Raw genomic sequence first — 15,331 nt, forward strand, 5'->3', positions numbered from 1 at the left:
GGGAAAACAAAAGAACAAATATGTAATGATTCTCGCTGCGACACAGTGAGTTAGTGAGACTGATAAAGGACTGCATGCTGATAGCACGTTGTGGTCTCAAATCTATTACACTTTTGAATTGATGTGCTATTATCTTTGGACAGCTTTCACACTAGGAGGTGATCCCAGCAAGAAAAATGTCTTAAATGAAAAGCTTATAAACAAGATACCTTTCACTGCTGTTACCTGAATTAATATGAGCTATTAGGTGGTTGTACTAAAAGAGATTGGAGACAAAAATTGTTTTTATAGTATTTTACAAAAAACTTGCAAGATGAATGTATTAATAATTATACATTTTAGCAATTGCTACTGAATCAGTTTGTAATTATACTGAATGTACGGACAGTCTGTGTGCATTACAGGTTAATTGGTCTCGGAAAATTGGGATGCAAAATTCTAGAGTGTATTAAGGTGACTTGTGGGAAATATACCTCAGTGAATTCTTTGCTGTTTTTCACATTTACTTTTCAGTCTTAAGTATGTGAGAGACATATAATATAAAATTTAAGTATAACCACACCTGTATAAAATATATATGGCTACAATAGGAAACAAAATACAAAATACAAAATATGTTCACTGTGACTTGTTTTAATACATGTCTGTAATCAAGCACCAAGTCAGGTTACAGAATTTGGGAGCATTAAGAACTGAGCAATAGGATTAAATATGCAGATTAAAAAAAAATTATCAAGATGGCTAAAATAGCTTAGACGCCTCTGTTTTACATTTGGGTTATTTTAATGGTGTGGCCATGGCATCAAATGCACAAATCTACGTCAGACAGTTTCTTACATGTTTTAAGATATCAGTAACACTACAGTTGGCAGTTATTACAAACTAAATATATTAAAATTAAAATGGAAATGAAAAAGAACATCTTAAAATTCCTATGTGCTATTTGAACAAGACTTAATCTATTTAATTATTAATTCATTTAATTATTGATGGCTTAAAATTGTTCAGCAAAGCTCTTTCTATAAATTTGAGGAGGAAGTACGATTGAGTTAGAGAAGAATTTCAGGTGGCAATGTACGTTTACAAAAAATAAAAGAATTTCAGGGTTGTTAGATGTTGAAGGTATCCTGGCCAATCAGATGTGTGACCATGAGCAACAAGTATTTAACAAAAAAAAAAAATTTAAATATTATTTACCTCATTTCATCCTTCTAATGTTTAGTTTTGTATATGAATGATAACATCTGAAGGTTAGTATGTTGTTACAACTGTATAACCTAGTAATAAATACATATATTTTGGAGTTGAATGCTTTTTTTTAACCCCCTTTCAGGTGACCTTGGGCAGCTCACTGAATCTCCATGGGCCTTAAAAAGAAGGTAAGGTTAGATACTCTCTAAGAGCAATTCCACTTCTGAAATTTGTTCTAGAGTGTAGTGCAGCTTTGTCAAAAGCAGTCACCCCTTTTCCAGGTCCTCTGTAATAAACTTGAGTTCTCCATAGAGATAAATTGTAAGACTTTCATAAATATCGGCTGAATAAATGAACACAATCAGGCATGACTTTATTTCCTTCCATATTATCACTGTTAGCTTTTTCTAAAACAAACCCTGTCTTTGAAAATTTACTTCACAGTTTATCTCCGCTAGGAAGTCACCCCAATTAAACTGAGGAGACAGTGATTATTCTCACTGTAATAAAATACCTTGCCCCGAAGCTGAAACAGCTACCTAGCTGCTCACAGGAATTAATCAACATGTAAGTCCTTGGTAGTTGTCGTTGCCTTTACCAGGTCTTTACTACCTTGGTAGCTGTTATGTACCTTCTAAATACAAACTCGACTGCTTTACTTTCAAATGTACAGCATAAGGAAGGAATAAAGAGAAGCAAATAGACTGAAGGGCTGGGTACTTTACATATGACATTCACATGAAGCCTTATTAAATCTTTGCGAGGTATCATCAAACCCATTTTATGAAAAAACAAGGTAGAAATGTATGAGTAGTTAGCCCAGGGTTATCTAGCTAGTAGGATGTTGAGATTTTTAAACCAGATCTGGCTTCTAGTACACCATGACCACATCCTGCATATCCGTGCAGGATGTAACTGGAATAAGATGAATTCTGGTGGTAGTATTTCAAGTGGTTCAGAATACCAGGTGAGATGCTAAGAAGTCACAAAGAGGGTCACGGCAGATTCAGAAGGGTTATCAAACAGAATTTATTAAACTTACTTGGTTAATTGCATGTCCAAGAATTTAATCTTACTGGCCAAGAAGAAAAGGTTCTGAGAACGGTGTAACAGAACACAGGCTCAGCTTTGAAATTAAAGGAGAAAGAAAGAAAAGAGGTGGAAGTTTCTCAAGGCAAAGTGAAGAAACACAGGAAAAGACAAGCAACTGTCTTTGATAGGATATATATTAATTGGGGATGAACCAGAGGATGAAATTCTAGAGAGAAACAGAGTTTTAAATCTGGATAATAAATTCTAGGAAGAGATAAAATCAATGTGCACTAATGATGTTAAGCAGAGATCACACACAGACTCACACACACTCATGCAAAATCAAGGAAAGAGGATTGAAACGTATTTTCACAGACCATATTAGTGAAGAGCAGAAGAATTAAAACTAACCTCCAAAAACCGTTGCTGAGGAAGAAGAGAGGTGCCTCGAAACGAAATGGTCACATTCAGAAAAAGATAATGATTAAATCACAGTCATTAGCTATGACCAGAGTTACGGCACAGGTGACCTTTTACTTTGATCATGTTCAGAGCAGTGACTAGATGTGTGTTAGAAGTAATTACGAATTCATTTCCCTAGGTACTATGGAAATTAAGGTTATCCCGTATGAATATTTTATACAGATTGCTGGTTACCTGAAACCAAACATTATCAGACTACGTAGTATTTGCAATTTCTGCTTTCAAAAATCATTTAAGGCCTATAGCAAATGATTAATGCATACTTTCCTGGTGTCTTAATTGCTGTTAAAAAAAAAAAAAAACTGGTTCACCTCAATTAAACAAAATAACGCTTCTCCTCTATTGTACAGTAACTTCATTCAAAAGATACCTGAAGCTTAAAAAACCTTAAATACAAGCTGGGTTCTACACCTTCTGACTGATGTGAAGACAATGCATCTATCAAGCCTTTTACGGATCCACTGCAAACATTTACTACTTTAGTTAATTAAATGTTTCACGGGTTTGAATAGCTGCTTTTCATTATAATTTGAAGATTTTTTTTCTTCTTCTCAAGAACAAAATTAACAGATGTGGGGTTCCGACCTGCACAAATTTATCTACTTTTTGTTGAATGACAAGAATAGTGTAAAAAAAACCAAAAAACCAAAAAACCAAGAGATTTTAGTCTGGTGAAACTATGGTTTAGACTTGGACTGCCTTACACATAAAGATAAATTAGCAATATTCCAGTAAAGACAAATATGTTCCTCATTCTTGGAGAGAAGAGAGCTACTTAATGATAAAAGATATTTGTTCAACTGTTAACCAGTTAGTTTGTCTTACCCTAAGCAATGGTTGGCATTACTCTTATCATTCGGACATATTTTTAAAAAATTTATGGAGCACCTATCATGTCATAGGTGTTTTGTTCACATCATTTCATTTAATACAACACTATTTTTGAGAAGGTATTATTGCGTTGGAAATTGATCTCAGATTTAAATAATTTGTAGATGATTATATAACTAGTTTAAATGATGGATCTAGGATTAAAAATCAGATTGCAGAGCACATGCCCTTCTCATGATGCTAAACTGTGTTTATATCCCTGCCAGATCTACTGGGCTTTATTCAGGAATATACATCAATATTGACTCCTGGGAATGACCTTCATTTTAGAGCCACTATTCAGTCCACAGCCTACTTCCTCATTTTAAGCACTGGCATGATGACCGCTAACAACCAAGCTGAGGCTGTAGCATTACAAATGGTTAACAGGAATCATCCATTTAAAAATATTATGATTTTGCTTTCATTTATCTTAGTAATCATCTTTGAATCTTTATCCCATACTTTATTGTAGAATGAGGAAGGAATTCTCTCTTTCAGCATGAGAGAATTGTTTTGGAAACCAAGTGGTAATGCTGCCGGACACACATGGCTGTTCATCCTTTAAATTCAGGATCGGATTTTATCTTTAACATTTTTAGTTAATATGTGATTTACCTTTAACATTTTACATTTAAAAAATCAAATGTGAACTTTTCTAAAAAAAAAAAAAAAGTGTCATTCAATATGCTGGCTTCACTATATGCCCCCTCTTGTTGTCTTGATATTGTAAGAAGAAAATCAGGACAAATATCTTCTGTATCATTTGAGGAGGTACATATTTTGGGGGCTGACAGATGAGCTTTCTGTGAAGGGGTTGACAATGGGTTAAGTACTTGCTACAAGTTGGCAGCAGAAACTAGAAAATTTTAAAGCGGGAGTCTCACCTGTATTCAGTCCGTGGCTGAGTTTCTACTGCCTCTCACTTCCTCTCCATCTTACTGTTTGCTTTAGGTATAAACTAATATGAACTTATAACTTTACTCTTGGGAATAAAACGTGATAGGGCAACCACATGTCCCTCTTAGGCCTGTAGTCCCAGTGTGACTGTTCACACTCCTGTTTCACACTCGCACTGGGTGCTGATCAATTACAGGGTCCCAGGAGGACACAGGCACTGAATCAGGACTACAGCAGCTTCTTGAGCTCTCCTCCTCTCACTGCGACAGAAGTTTTTAAGCCACAAGTTGAAACAAGTCTTAAGTAGAAACACCTCCGAGCAAATCCCCATTCATCACATACCCTCTTCCTCTTCCCTCCCATCACTCCTACCGCTGCCCCCCCTCCGGCCCTCTACAGGCCTTTTAACAAACGCCGTAAGATGCTGAAGGTGAACTATGTCAAGAGATCTGGAACCCATTTGATTATTTACTACTCAGTTTATAATCTTGGACGAGTTTAGTTTTTTTTTTTTTTAACAAATGGAGATGGCGAGACTCTCAAAGATTAAGAATTTCTTAGCCTTGGCCCAGGTTCAATTTTGAAGTTTATGTCCAGTAACCTTAGCTTCTTCATTTTTGCCTCTCTTGGCTGTATTCTGTGATTTTTCTCTTTTCCCACAGGTGCCCCTTGGGTTTCCTCAAACTACCTTTAACAAAAGGATGCGCCTAAGTCAGTAAACTCCAGTCAGCGGGCTACTTTGCCAGGGCTATTCTACTGACGGCTCTACCTTTAATAATGAAAGATCTCACTCCTTACTACCTTGCTAAAGGTAGCTGCTTATAAGCCACGAAGTGCAGGCTGCGGCCTAGACTTCTTAACTGGCAAGGCTGACTCAGACCTGATTATTGTCTTGCCTTTCCCTCAGAACCTTTTACAGTGAAGATAAAAGAAGGAAAAAAAAAAAAAAAAAAGAACACCTGAGTTTAGTAAATCATACTTCCGTTTAGGTATTTTTTTTAAAGATATCACAATTGATCTCACATTATAGCAGCCCGAGACATCTCGATACGTAAATTAAAAATGCAATAATGAAAAGATAATTTAATATGCAGTTTCATACATTAATAATTAGCAAAGCATTACTGAACTACAAGGTAAAAAGCTATGGGAACATTAACTAATGAACTATCAATGCCAAAAAAGACTTCATAATAAAACAAGACTTTAATAAATCTTTTATTAAATAGCTGCAAATGAACGACTTAGTTAACATCTAATAGGTAACTAACTACTAAGCTACTTAATTCACATATATAAACGAGGAACTTGCAGGCAATTAACTTTACAATTGCTGAAGGTCAGGCTGCTCAGTGAGAGTCTCTGTCCTACACCTTTAAGTGCTGTTGCTCTCCTGGGTCAAGTGTAAGCTTTTCTCCAGCTCCTCTAAGTTCTGGTAGCGGCTATTATTATGTACGGAAGCAGCTGAGTTATAAAATAAACAAAGCATGAGCTACAGCCTATCAGATGCTCTAAAAATGAATTATACAAAGTCCAAGAAATAACTCAAAGAAAAGGAATCTTAAGAAAAATTCTAAGCAAGTATCAGTGTGACATCTAAACCCTGATTGTTATTTTCAGGCGATGATGATATAATAAGAATTTGCTGATAAACTACAAATACTTGTTTGGATCTTGACATGATTGGGGATCTGAAACTCACTGGAGACTGGCGGCCAGAACTGCTCTATTTACTGAGTAGAAATGTATAGTACATGGTAAGATTGTCTCCAGCAGCAGCAAATGTTAAATTCATTAGAGAAAGGAAATAAACACCTATGGAGGCAAGAAACTGCTGGTGGAAAATCAAATGCTTTTTAAGAAATCAAAATGAAAGCTACGTTCAAGCAGGTAGGACAAGTCTTTTCTGTCTTCTCCACCAAGTTTATGTGCAAATTACTGAGATTTTCATGGATAATTATGTCACTCGTAACCGCCTATGATCAGTGTATGCTGAAAGGAGAAAAGAGGAAGAGACGGGAAATACAGAGGCTTTTCTCTAAGCATAGCTGAATTTCATCCTTTGTATCTCATATGCTTTAAAGACAGTCTCAGAAAAAGGAGAATCAGTCAGATGAGTGTATGTATAAATAGCAATAATTGCCAAAGATGAAACTCTACCCTAAATGAAAAAAATAGTTAAAGGCAGGCACAAGTCTGGATGAAGCTGTTCATATCGTTGAAACCCGGCCTGAGAATCATACTCAATAGGGAATCTTAACTGAAAAAGGAAAAAATCAATGATAAATAAGACTGGTTCTTCACCTCAAGAGTTCCAACCAAGTGAGACTATTAAAGAAACCACAGTAGCACTATGTCAGTTCAGTGTGAAATTTTCGCACCACTGCCCAGGTGGATTCACTGAGTACCTGCCAGTGGAAATGCCATTTCTTTTGATTAGTTATATTGTAAGATGTGAACATTGGAAAAGGCGAAAATAACAAAATTATACTACAGATTAAAAAATTTTACCATGATATATAATTTTTAGATTCATTATATTCTCTTCCTCTATGTGTGAGAGAGTATTGGCTGGTAGGTTTCCTTTCCATGTCAATTCATGAAGCTATGAAATGTAACTCCATTGATGGTGCTCTAATGGGATTGCTTTGAAATGGAATTTCAAATAGCATGGCTTTGAAATCGCCATGAGAGTGATTTCTTATATGGTCTGAATTTAGAGAAATCAGCTACAATTTCACATATAGCTACTGTGGGTTGTCTTCTAAACAGTTACCTTCTTTCCTAACTTCCCACCAACAAATTTCATTACTACAATATGAGGAATAACAAGAACACATCTTTTCTTTCCCCTAAATTATTCCAAATTATTGCACTAAAAGACAGGGCTTCCAGGAACACCAACCCTCCCATTGACAACTTCCAGTTTTTGAGGCTTTTGTGCTAAACAGCACATCCCTAAAATTAAACACATTTCTGATGACCTAACTTGGCATATTTCATAAATATTTGTCAAAACAATTATTGTCAACGACAATGCAATTATCCATATTCAATTTGATGACTCAACTGGAAAATTACTCTTTTCCTAATAAAATTTTTTTCCAAATGACAATAGTGGATCAGTGTTGATTAGTTGTTCAGTGTGTGCTAATTAATTACACTGGGTAAATTTAGCTCTGTGCTAATAATCTCAGGGAAAAAAAACCCCAAACCCCTGTGCACATGACTCTTTGTCTGGAAATGGAGAAATGTGCTGTTTGCCGACTTCTCTTGTACCTTCTCTATCTAATTTCTCCCAGAAGAGAGCTCAATAATACAAAAGAAACAATAAACCCCAACTACTTTTGGCTGACACCATAGATAAAAAGATAAGGGTTCTTCGGAACCTTGTTCTTAGGTCAAGAGTAAAAGAAAAGAGAGAGAGATTTTTATTGTTGGCAGCTAACTGTGAGGATCTCTTGTGAGCTCCTCCTCAGGGCAGATTGGTTTAGATCATGCACTTAATGGCACAAAAAAAAAAAAAAAAAAAAAAAAAGCAGCAATTTATTCATTGTGAGACCCGTTTCTTCATCCAGAAGCTAATTTAAATGCTAGCTTTAGCCAAGGGCTCTACAGAGCAGGGCATGTGGGGTGAACACTCTGCCAGGAGGTCCAGAGTCCTCTGTTTGGCTTTATGTGGTGATGGTTCTTTTCCTCTGAACCTCCTGGAAGCTTAGGGAAGGAATAAATATGAACAGGAATGTCAGGGGAACTTTGCTGTAGAGCTGCCAACAGGAGACCAGTGACAAGGACGCCACACTTTCTGTTGGCGCAATACATCATCTAAAGGAGACACTGACTGTTGAGGTTCCGGCCAAAGGAAGAAGGTAAAATTCTTTTGTACCTGGAGATATTTAAAAATGAAATGGATTAGCTCAAAATAGCTCTTACTGGCTTATACTTTGGTATCAGAAGGCTGCTAACTGGGCTAACCTTTGCCAGAAGTCGTAATTTTTAAGAAGCTCACCGAAACACCAGTATGTGTCAGAGCAGGAGCCCTGAGCTGGAGAAGTCTCTGGAAAGGAAGACTGAGGGCCCCACAGGCCATCATGTGGAAATGGGACAAAATGATTTTGTACACTTCCAGACTACCAACTGCATGATGGCGACCAGAGGATGGAAACTTCAGGAATGGAGTTTCATTTCATCGTAAAGATGAATTTCCTAATAGAACATTCTAAGCATGAAAAGGAATAATGCTGGAAGGAACTTTATTTTTTTTAATTTTTATGTTTTCATGTATCATTTATTTATTATTTTTTGTTTTTCTTGGGGGGAAGGTAATTAGGTTTATTAATTTAATGGAGGTACTGGGGATTGAACCCAGGACCTGTGGCATGCTAAGCATGCGCTCTACCACTGAGCTATACCCTCCCCCTGGAAGGAACTTTAGAGAGTAGGTCCCATCTCCCTCGTGTAGCAAGAAACAAAACCGTCCTTAACAAATGGTCATCTGAACTTGTCAACTGGATAAAGAAGATGTGGTACATTTATACAATGGAACACTACTCAGCCATAAAAAAGAATAAAATAATGCCATTTGCAGCAGTATGGATGGACCTGAAGACTGTCATTCAAAGTGAAGTGGGCCAGAAAGAGAAAGAAAAATGCCATTTGACGTCATTTATATGAAGAATCTAAAAAGTAGTAACAATAATAATAAGGATACAAATGAACTAATTATTATTTTGATTTCTTGAATACGTGTAAGTACATTTGACTGTCCTTTAGGATTGGATTACCACATTCTGTTGATTCTTATTTTGTAGTTGGCTTTATTCCATTGATAACTACATAAGTTTAAAAAAGCTAAAGATCTAATCTGTTCTTAGAAACAATAATTAGTACACATGTGAAAACTAAAAAAATGTGCAGTGTACTGTTTATATGTATTTACATGCAATATAATGTGTATGTGCAGTCTAACTGTAATAATTCTACATAATAAAACTGGAAAATAAATGGTCATCCGAACTTGTGCTTAAGTATCACACGTGGGAGACCACTATGATTTCATGATGTAATGGGCAAAATGTGGTCTGCGGAAGCAGGGATGTCTAGAACCAAGCAGAAGCTTGACGTGTTCACTGAATCATGGGACTGAGAATCACATTTACATGTCCACCCTTTTCTCCACATGCCTAATCATCTGCAGATAAGGAAAGCCATGGTAATGAGGGAACGTTTCACTGAAGCCGTTTATTCTCATCTCTTGCAGGCGACGACATGTGTGAAAAGGATGGGAAAGTTCACCGGCCCAGCAACTGTAAGAGTGCCAACAACCTGGAACTGTTCCGAGGGAAGACAAAGCAGAGAGTCTGTAAGAACGGTAAACTCTTGCTGAGGCAAGGGCTGGACTAGTTACCTGTCAACTTCAGACGTTATGAAAAGAATATGGCTCGTTGACTACTTTCAGCTATGCATCCCCCGTGCAGGCACACTGTGTGCTCCCGACAACCAGATACTCTGCAAGTCTCACGTCAGCACTCACCTGCTTTCCAGTGGTACATTACTGCCAAGGACCCAGCTGTCCTGCAGCTGGACGGACTCGGGTGTGGTTTGCAGCTCGGCGGGCAAAGCAGCCGGCGGGGCCGGACTCTGGTTCCTTCTATTGGTCAGGGAGTTTCTATTGAGAGAAGTGATGGATGGATGATGCTGTGCAGAGTGTTGCTTATGGGAAGGTGGCAAAGGCTGCAGGGTGGACTGGCCTTGGTTATTTGCAGGTTGCTCTGAAAAAAGAAAAGAAAACTCATGATATATATATGTATGTGTACATACACATCTATACACACTACCAATTTCTTGGGGATCCACTGCAGATGAATTAGAATTAAAAACTGCATATAAATCTATAACCTAATATATTTGCATATTATTCTATTAAGCGGGTGTTCAGTGACATTCTCTAAGAGCAAGTTTACCCTTGATACACAAAGTTCTAATTAATATACAACAGATGGTAAAATTGCTTTTGGTTTTAATTTGTTTCAGATTTTTTTTTCATCTGGTTTTATTAACACCTACAGAAAACAGCATCTGACAGCTCCCCTAATGTGCCTTTAGATTTCAGCTTTTTTTAACAAACCAACCCTGAAATTAAATGGGTAATTTCAGCAGAACACAAAGGTTCTGGAAATGCATATAATCCCTATAATTATTTAATGGAGTTTTTTTAAGCTTTATTTAACTGCAATAAATTATTACAAGCTAGTTGCTAAACAGCAGTAGACGACTCTAGTTTAGTGCATTTCAAATAAGGCAGATCTGCACTATGATCTACTAATAGATGCTAAGTATTCTTTAGCAGAAGGTCACTCTGTGAAGCAGATGTTGTTTCATGGATATTTACCAGACTGAATCACATCTGATTACAACGTCAGAAGACTCATATACTTAATGACCGTTACATCCATTAGAACACACACAGAACAGATTTTCCAATTTCACAGTATGCTGTATAACTACATTTTCGAGTAAGTCATAGGTGACCAGAGCGACTCATGCCTCTATGTCGATGGTACGAATATTTTGTACGACACCAGAATCATCAGGGATCCAGTGACTTCAAAATATAAACACAACAGTAGGTAGTAACCAGGAAAAAAATTCCCCAAAGCTAGTAAGTCATAAGTTAAACTACACAAATTAATGTAACATCTGACACCCACTTTTCAATCTCATTACCTAGCTCTGGACATGCTAGAATTCACAAATACTACATTCTAGCAAACAGACAGATGACTCCTTAATTTAATGCTAAACTTATTATGGTTCCGCGCAAATAAGATGTCAATTTTTGACTAACTGCAGGTCAAAGTGCAATATAATTTTAAAGTGATGTTATTAAATCGTGCTATTAATATAAATGCATGTATTAAAAGAGAATAGGAAACACAGAGACTATCTTTCATCTACAATGTGAACTCCAGCAGTGACTGTTAAGCCAAATAATACAGTCTAACATTTGAAATTCTGATGGCAGGAAATGAATACATGATATGTAATAGTTTGAATACATATTGTCAAACCTCTTTACAGGGTACAACAATTAAAAGAACTCCTTCCTTAGCATATAATGTCAGTAATTACAGCATGTTTCCAGGGGTTTCTAATAATCCACATCATATTAAGAATGAATAATTTCTTACTCTTGAACTGAAGGACACCTAAATCTCTGAAACAGAGCTGCTCCCTTGCACAGTCTCTACTCTTAAAGGTTCTCATGGTAGAAACTACAGAAATCTTACTTGGTCCACTATTTTGCTGCTCATGAAAAATGACAGGTGGCTAAATCTCAGTTAAATTGAAATTAACCTTCGAAAGAATGGCAGGGTTTAAACAGCACATACAGTTTTAATTGTCAGAAAAAAAGAAAATTCATGGAAGATTTATTATTCAGGTATCATATAACTAATTAGCTTTGTTGTTCCCGGCATCAGTGCATATGATTACAATCTCTACAGATGTCTTTAAGGAACATTTCAAGAAGCCATTTATAGAATGATATAATCAGCTGCCCGTTAGGAGAGCTCCAACTAGGTTGGTATCAATGAAATAGAAACAAAGAGAGAAAAAAAGAGAAACATTTCAAAAGGAAGAGTATCAAGAGTGTGCCTCAAAAGAAACAGAGGAATGGAGCAGATGACTCCCATGTTTTTAAGCACAGCTCCATGGAAGAACGGTACTGTGTTATAGACACGTTCTACAGAATACATTACATACTAGACATTACACTATGTAGAGAAAAGAGCGGTGCAGTAGAAGTCAGAATGCCCTATTTGATTCCTAACTGTCCCAGGCATCATGACAGTGAGCCTCAGTTTTCTCATCTGTAATGCAGGAATATTGCCCCATCCAGGTATTATTGCAGTCTAAGGATTCAATGAAATGCACTCATTCATTCATTTATTCACATACTTAGTTATTTATCCCACAAACATCTGTCAAGCTCCTACGTTCCAAGGATCTGCTGAGTCAGTAACAGGTGGAAAGCATTGTGTAAATGGTAAAGCATTATAGATATTGAGATTGTTATTGAAAAATTAAAAGATTTTAAGATCTATTATCATCATCTATTCCAATATGTTGAATTTAAGATTCTTATCCCTAAAACAAATCAAAAATATAAAGAGTGCATTAAAAACTTCCATTTAAGTTTTCAAAAGTAATTAGTTCTGGGCATATAATCCAAAAAAGATGAAAACACTGATTTGAAAAGATACATGTACCCCAATGTTCATGGCAGCACTATTTACAAATGATGATTAGTTTAAAAAGATGTGATACACACACACAATGGAATACTACTCAGCCATAAAAAGAATGAAGTATTGCCACTTGCAGCAACATAGATGGACCTAGAGAATATCATACTAAATGACGTAAATCAGACAAAGACAAATGGTACCACTTATTCATAGAATCTAAAAAATAATACAAATGAATCTATATACAAAGCAGAAACAGACTCACAACTAGAGAAATCAAACTTATGGCTATGAAAATGGGAAAAGGAAGGGGGATAAATGAGGAGTATGAGATAAATAGATACAAACTACTAAACAAAACAGATAACGAAAAAGGATTTACTGTATAACACAGATAACTATATCCAACATCTTGTAATAACCTACAATGGAAAAGAATTTGAAAAAGTATATATATAACTGAATCACTTTGCCATACACCTGAAAGTAACAGAATGTTGTAAATCAACTATACTTCAATAAAAAACTGCTGAAAAAAATTATTAATTCCGCTGTGGCTTTCTCTAGACTCATTCATCTAGCAAGTATGTATTAAGGATGTACAACGTGCAAAACATTGTGCAAAGATCCTTGCTCTTTCCAGCTGTCTATGAGGTTATTTCAGCACAGTTTGTTCTGCCTGCTGGGACCTCTTTGGATCTGACTACCAAATCAGGACTCCAAGCAATAAAACAAATCCAGATAATCAGAGCTAAGTTCAATCTAAAATTTGATGGAACAGAGTAAGTGCAGGGTCTGAGGGAAATGGGATGGATGGCCAGAAATGTAAATTCTGCAGCAGACCACAAACAGAAGCAAAATCCGAGGATTCGGCTGGAGGTCAGCGCTAGTCCTAGAGACCCCGGCTCCCAGGGTGTGAGAGCGAGCTGGAGGATGCATTTCTCCAGGCCAGCTTATTTCAACATAAAGTTTACAAAGTATAAGAGGATGAAATAAAATTTAACATAGTCAGGGAGGAAGATGGAATAAAAGAAAACCGAAAGTGGGAAAGGTAAGATAAAGCCAGACATGAGGTGAGTGGACAGAACGCCTGCCGTCTAGTTCCGTATATTTGTAAAGCAGGATGCAAATCCGGCTCTAAATTACCTTGTTGCAAGCACAAGAGATAAATGATGAATTACATGATTTGGACTGTTTTTGAGATCAGAAAGTTTGCTTAAGTACTAAGAATACAGAGAGCATTCTTTTTCAAGTCCTCCTAGGGACACAGATGAAGATCCAGGGAAAGGTTCGTGGCCAGGGTTCAAAATGGGCCAAGGAAACAGACAGCAGGGTTTAGACGTGGAGACCAGCACTTAGAATCTAAAACAGGTAGGCAGAGCCACAGAAGAACAACCAAAACATCAACTGCAGCCTTTGCTTTAAGACTCCTAAAAATATGTGGAATGACTGGTGACATCCATGCACGTACTCGACCTTGCCGGGGGGGGGGGGGGTCATCTCATCCAGGCAGCGTACCATGTAATTCACCACAGAAACCGGTTTTTTGTAATATTTCTTTTGAACCATGGCAGATGTTCTAATATTTAAAATCTACCTTTAAAGATGTGTAAGTAATGCAAAGATTACATAAAATACAGAAGAATATAAAAAAATTACAAACATATAAGATGTGAAAATACATAAAATATATATTACAGTTTGCCAAATATAGTATATATATATATATATATATTCCTTATTTTTTAAAGCTTATAATGAGAAATGCTCCACATTAGATATTTTAAAAGAGATACAAATTATTTTTCCAAGTATTCTTCCCTACCCTTTTTAAAAAAATGAAATTCCTGGCACTCTTCTTACTAGAAACTATATATTATACCTAACTAGTGCTGTTCCTTTCAGCCTGGCTTTCCTTGTTCCAGTTGCTGCTGCTCATATACTTTCATGACAGCCCTATAGTGGCTTGTTTTTATTTGACAAACGGAACACAAATGAGAGCACACATCTGTTCAAATTCACATTATATTAATAAATATTAGATAGACAAGACTTGCTCCCTTTGCTCGGCTCTTTGCCACCAAAGGATTGAGCTCTGCAACAGAGCACTGAAAGCTGTCATGTTAGACCTCTCAGCACCGGGGAGGAGCCCGGATCACGGGAGACACAGGAAGGTGTGCTGTTAGACCACAAAAGCTGTTTGATAATGGAGTCGATTCCAGTTTTTTCAATGTATAGAACCCAATTCCATGCAAATGTAAGGCATATTAACTGAGCTCTACCGGGGGAAGAAAATAAACTTTTGGCAACTTTCTTGGATAGCAACTCTGCTGCACGGATCAGTGAGGTGGAGGGGGCCAGAGAGACAAATGCCAATAAATATGGGATATTTACATGTCATGAGACACGTATTTTTTTCTGTGGGATATGTTCTCGAATAAGTTACATTTCTCTCTGAGCTTCATTTATTTTATAGTGCTTACTAAAGGATCTAAAAGATACAGTGCCTGGCATACAGTAAGCACTAAACGGCAACTTATTAATGGTAGGGGAGAAATAACTAGCTATGAGGCAGGACATCGCAAGGAAAAACAAAGGAATTGAAG

General features: G+C 36.7%; 1 protein-coding gene across 1 annotated transcript in view; it reads right to left on the minus strand.

Annotated features, from left to right (window-relative positions):
• The window catches only part of TENM3 (teneurin transmembrane protein 3), a 540,843-nt gene that overhangs the window by 149,830 nt on the left and 375,682 nt on the right, over positions 1 to 15,331 (minus strand). The window contains 1 exon segment of the mRNA XM_032468497.1: positions 10,010 to 10,247. Coding sequence (XP_032324388.1) covers positions 10,010 to 10,247 — 238 coding nt within the window.

This window comes from Camelus ferus, chromosome 26, assembly GCF_009834535.1.
Source record: "Camelus ferus isolate YT-003-E chromosome 26, BCGSAC_Cfer_1.0, whole genome shotgun sequence".
NCBI classification, from domain to species: domain Eukaryota; kingdom Metazoa; phylum Chordata; class Mammalia; order Artiodactyla; family Camelidae; genus Camelus; species Camelus ferus.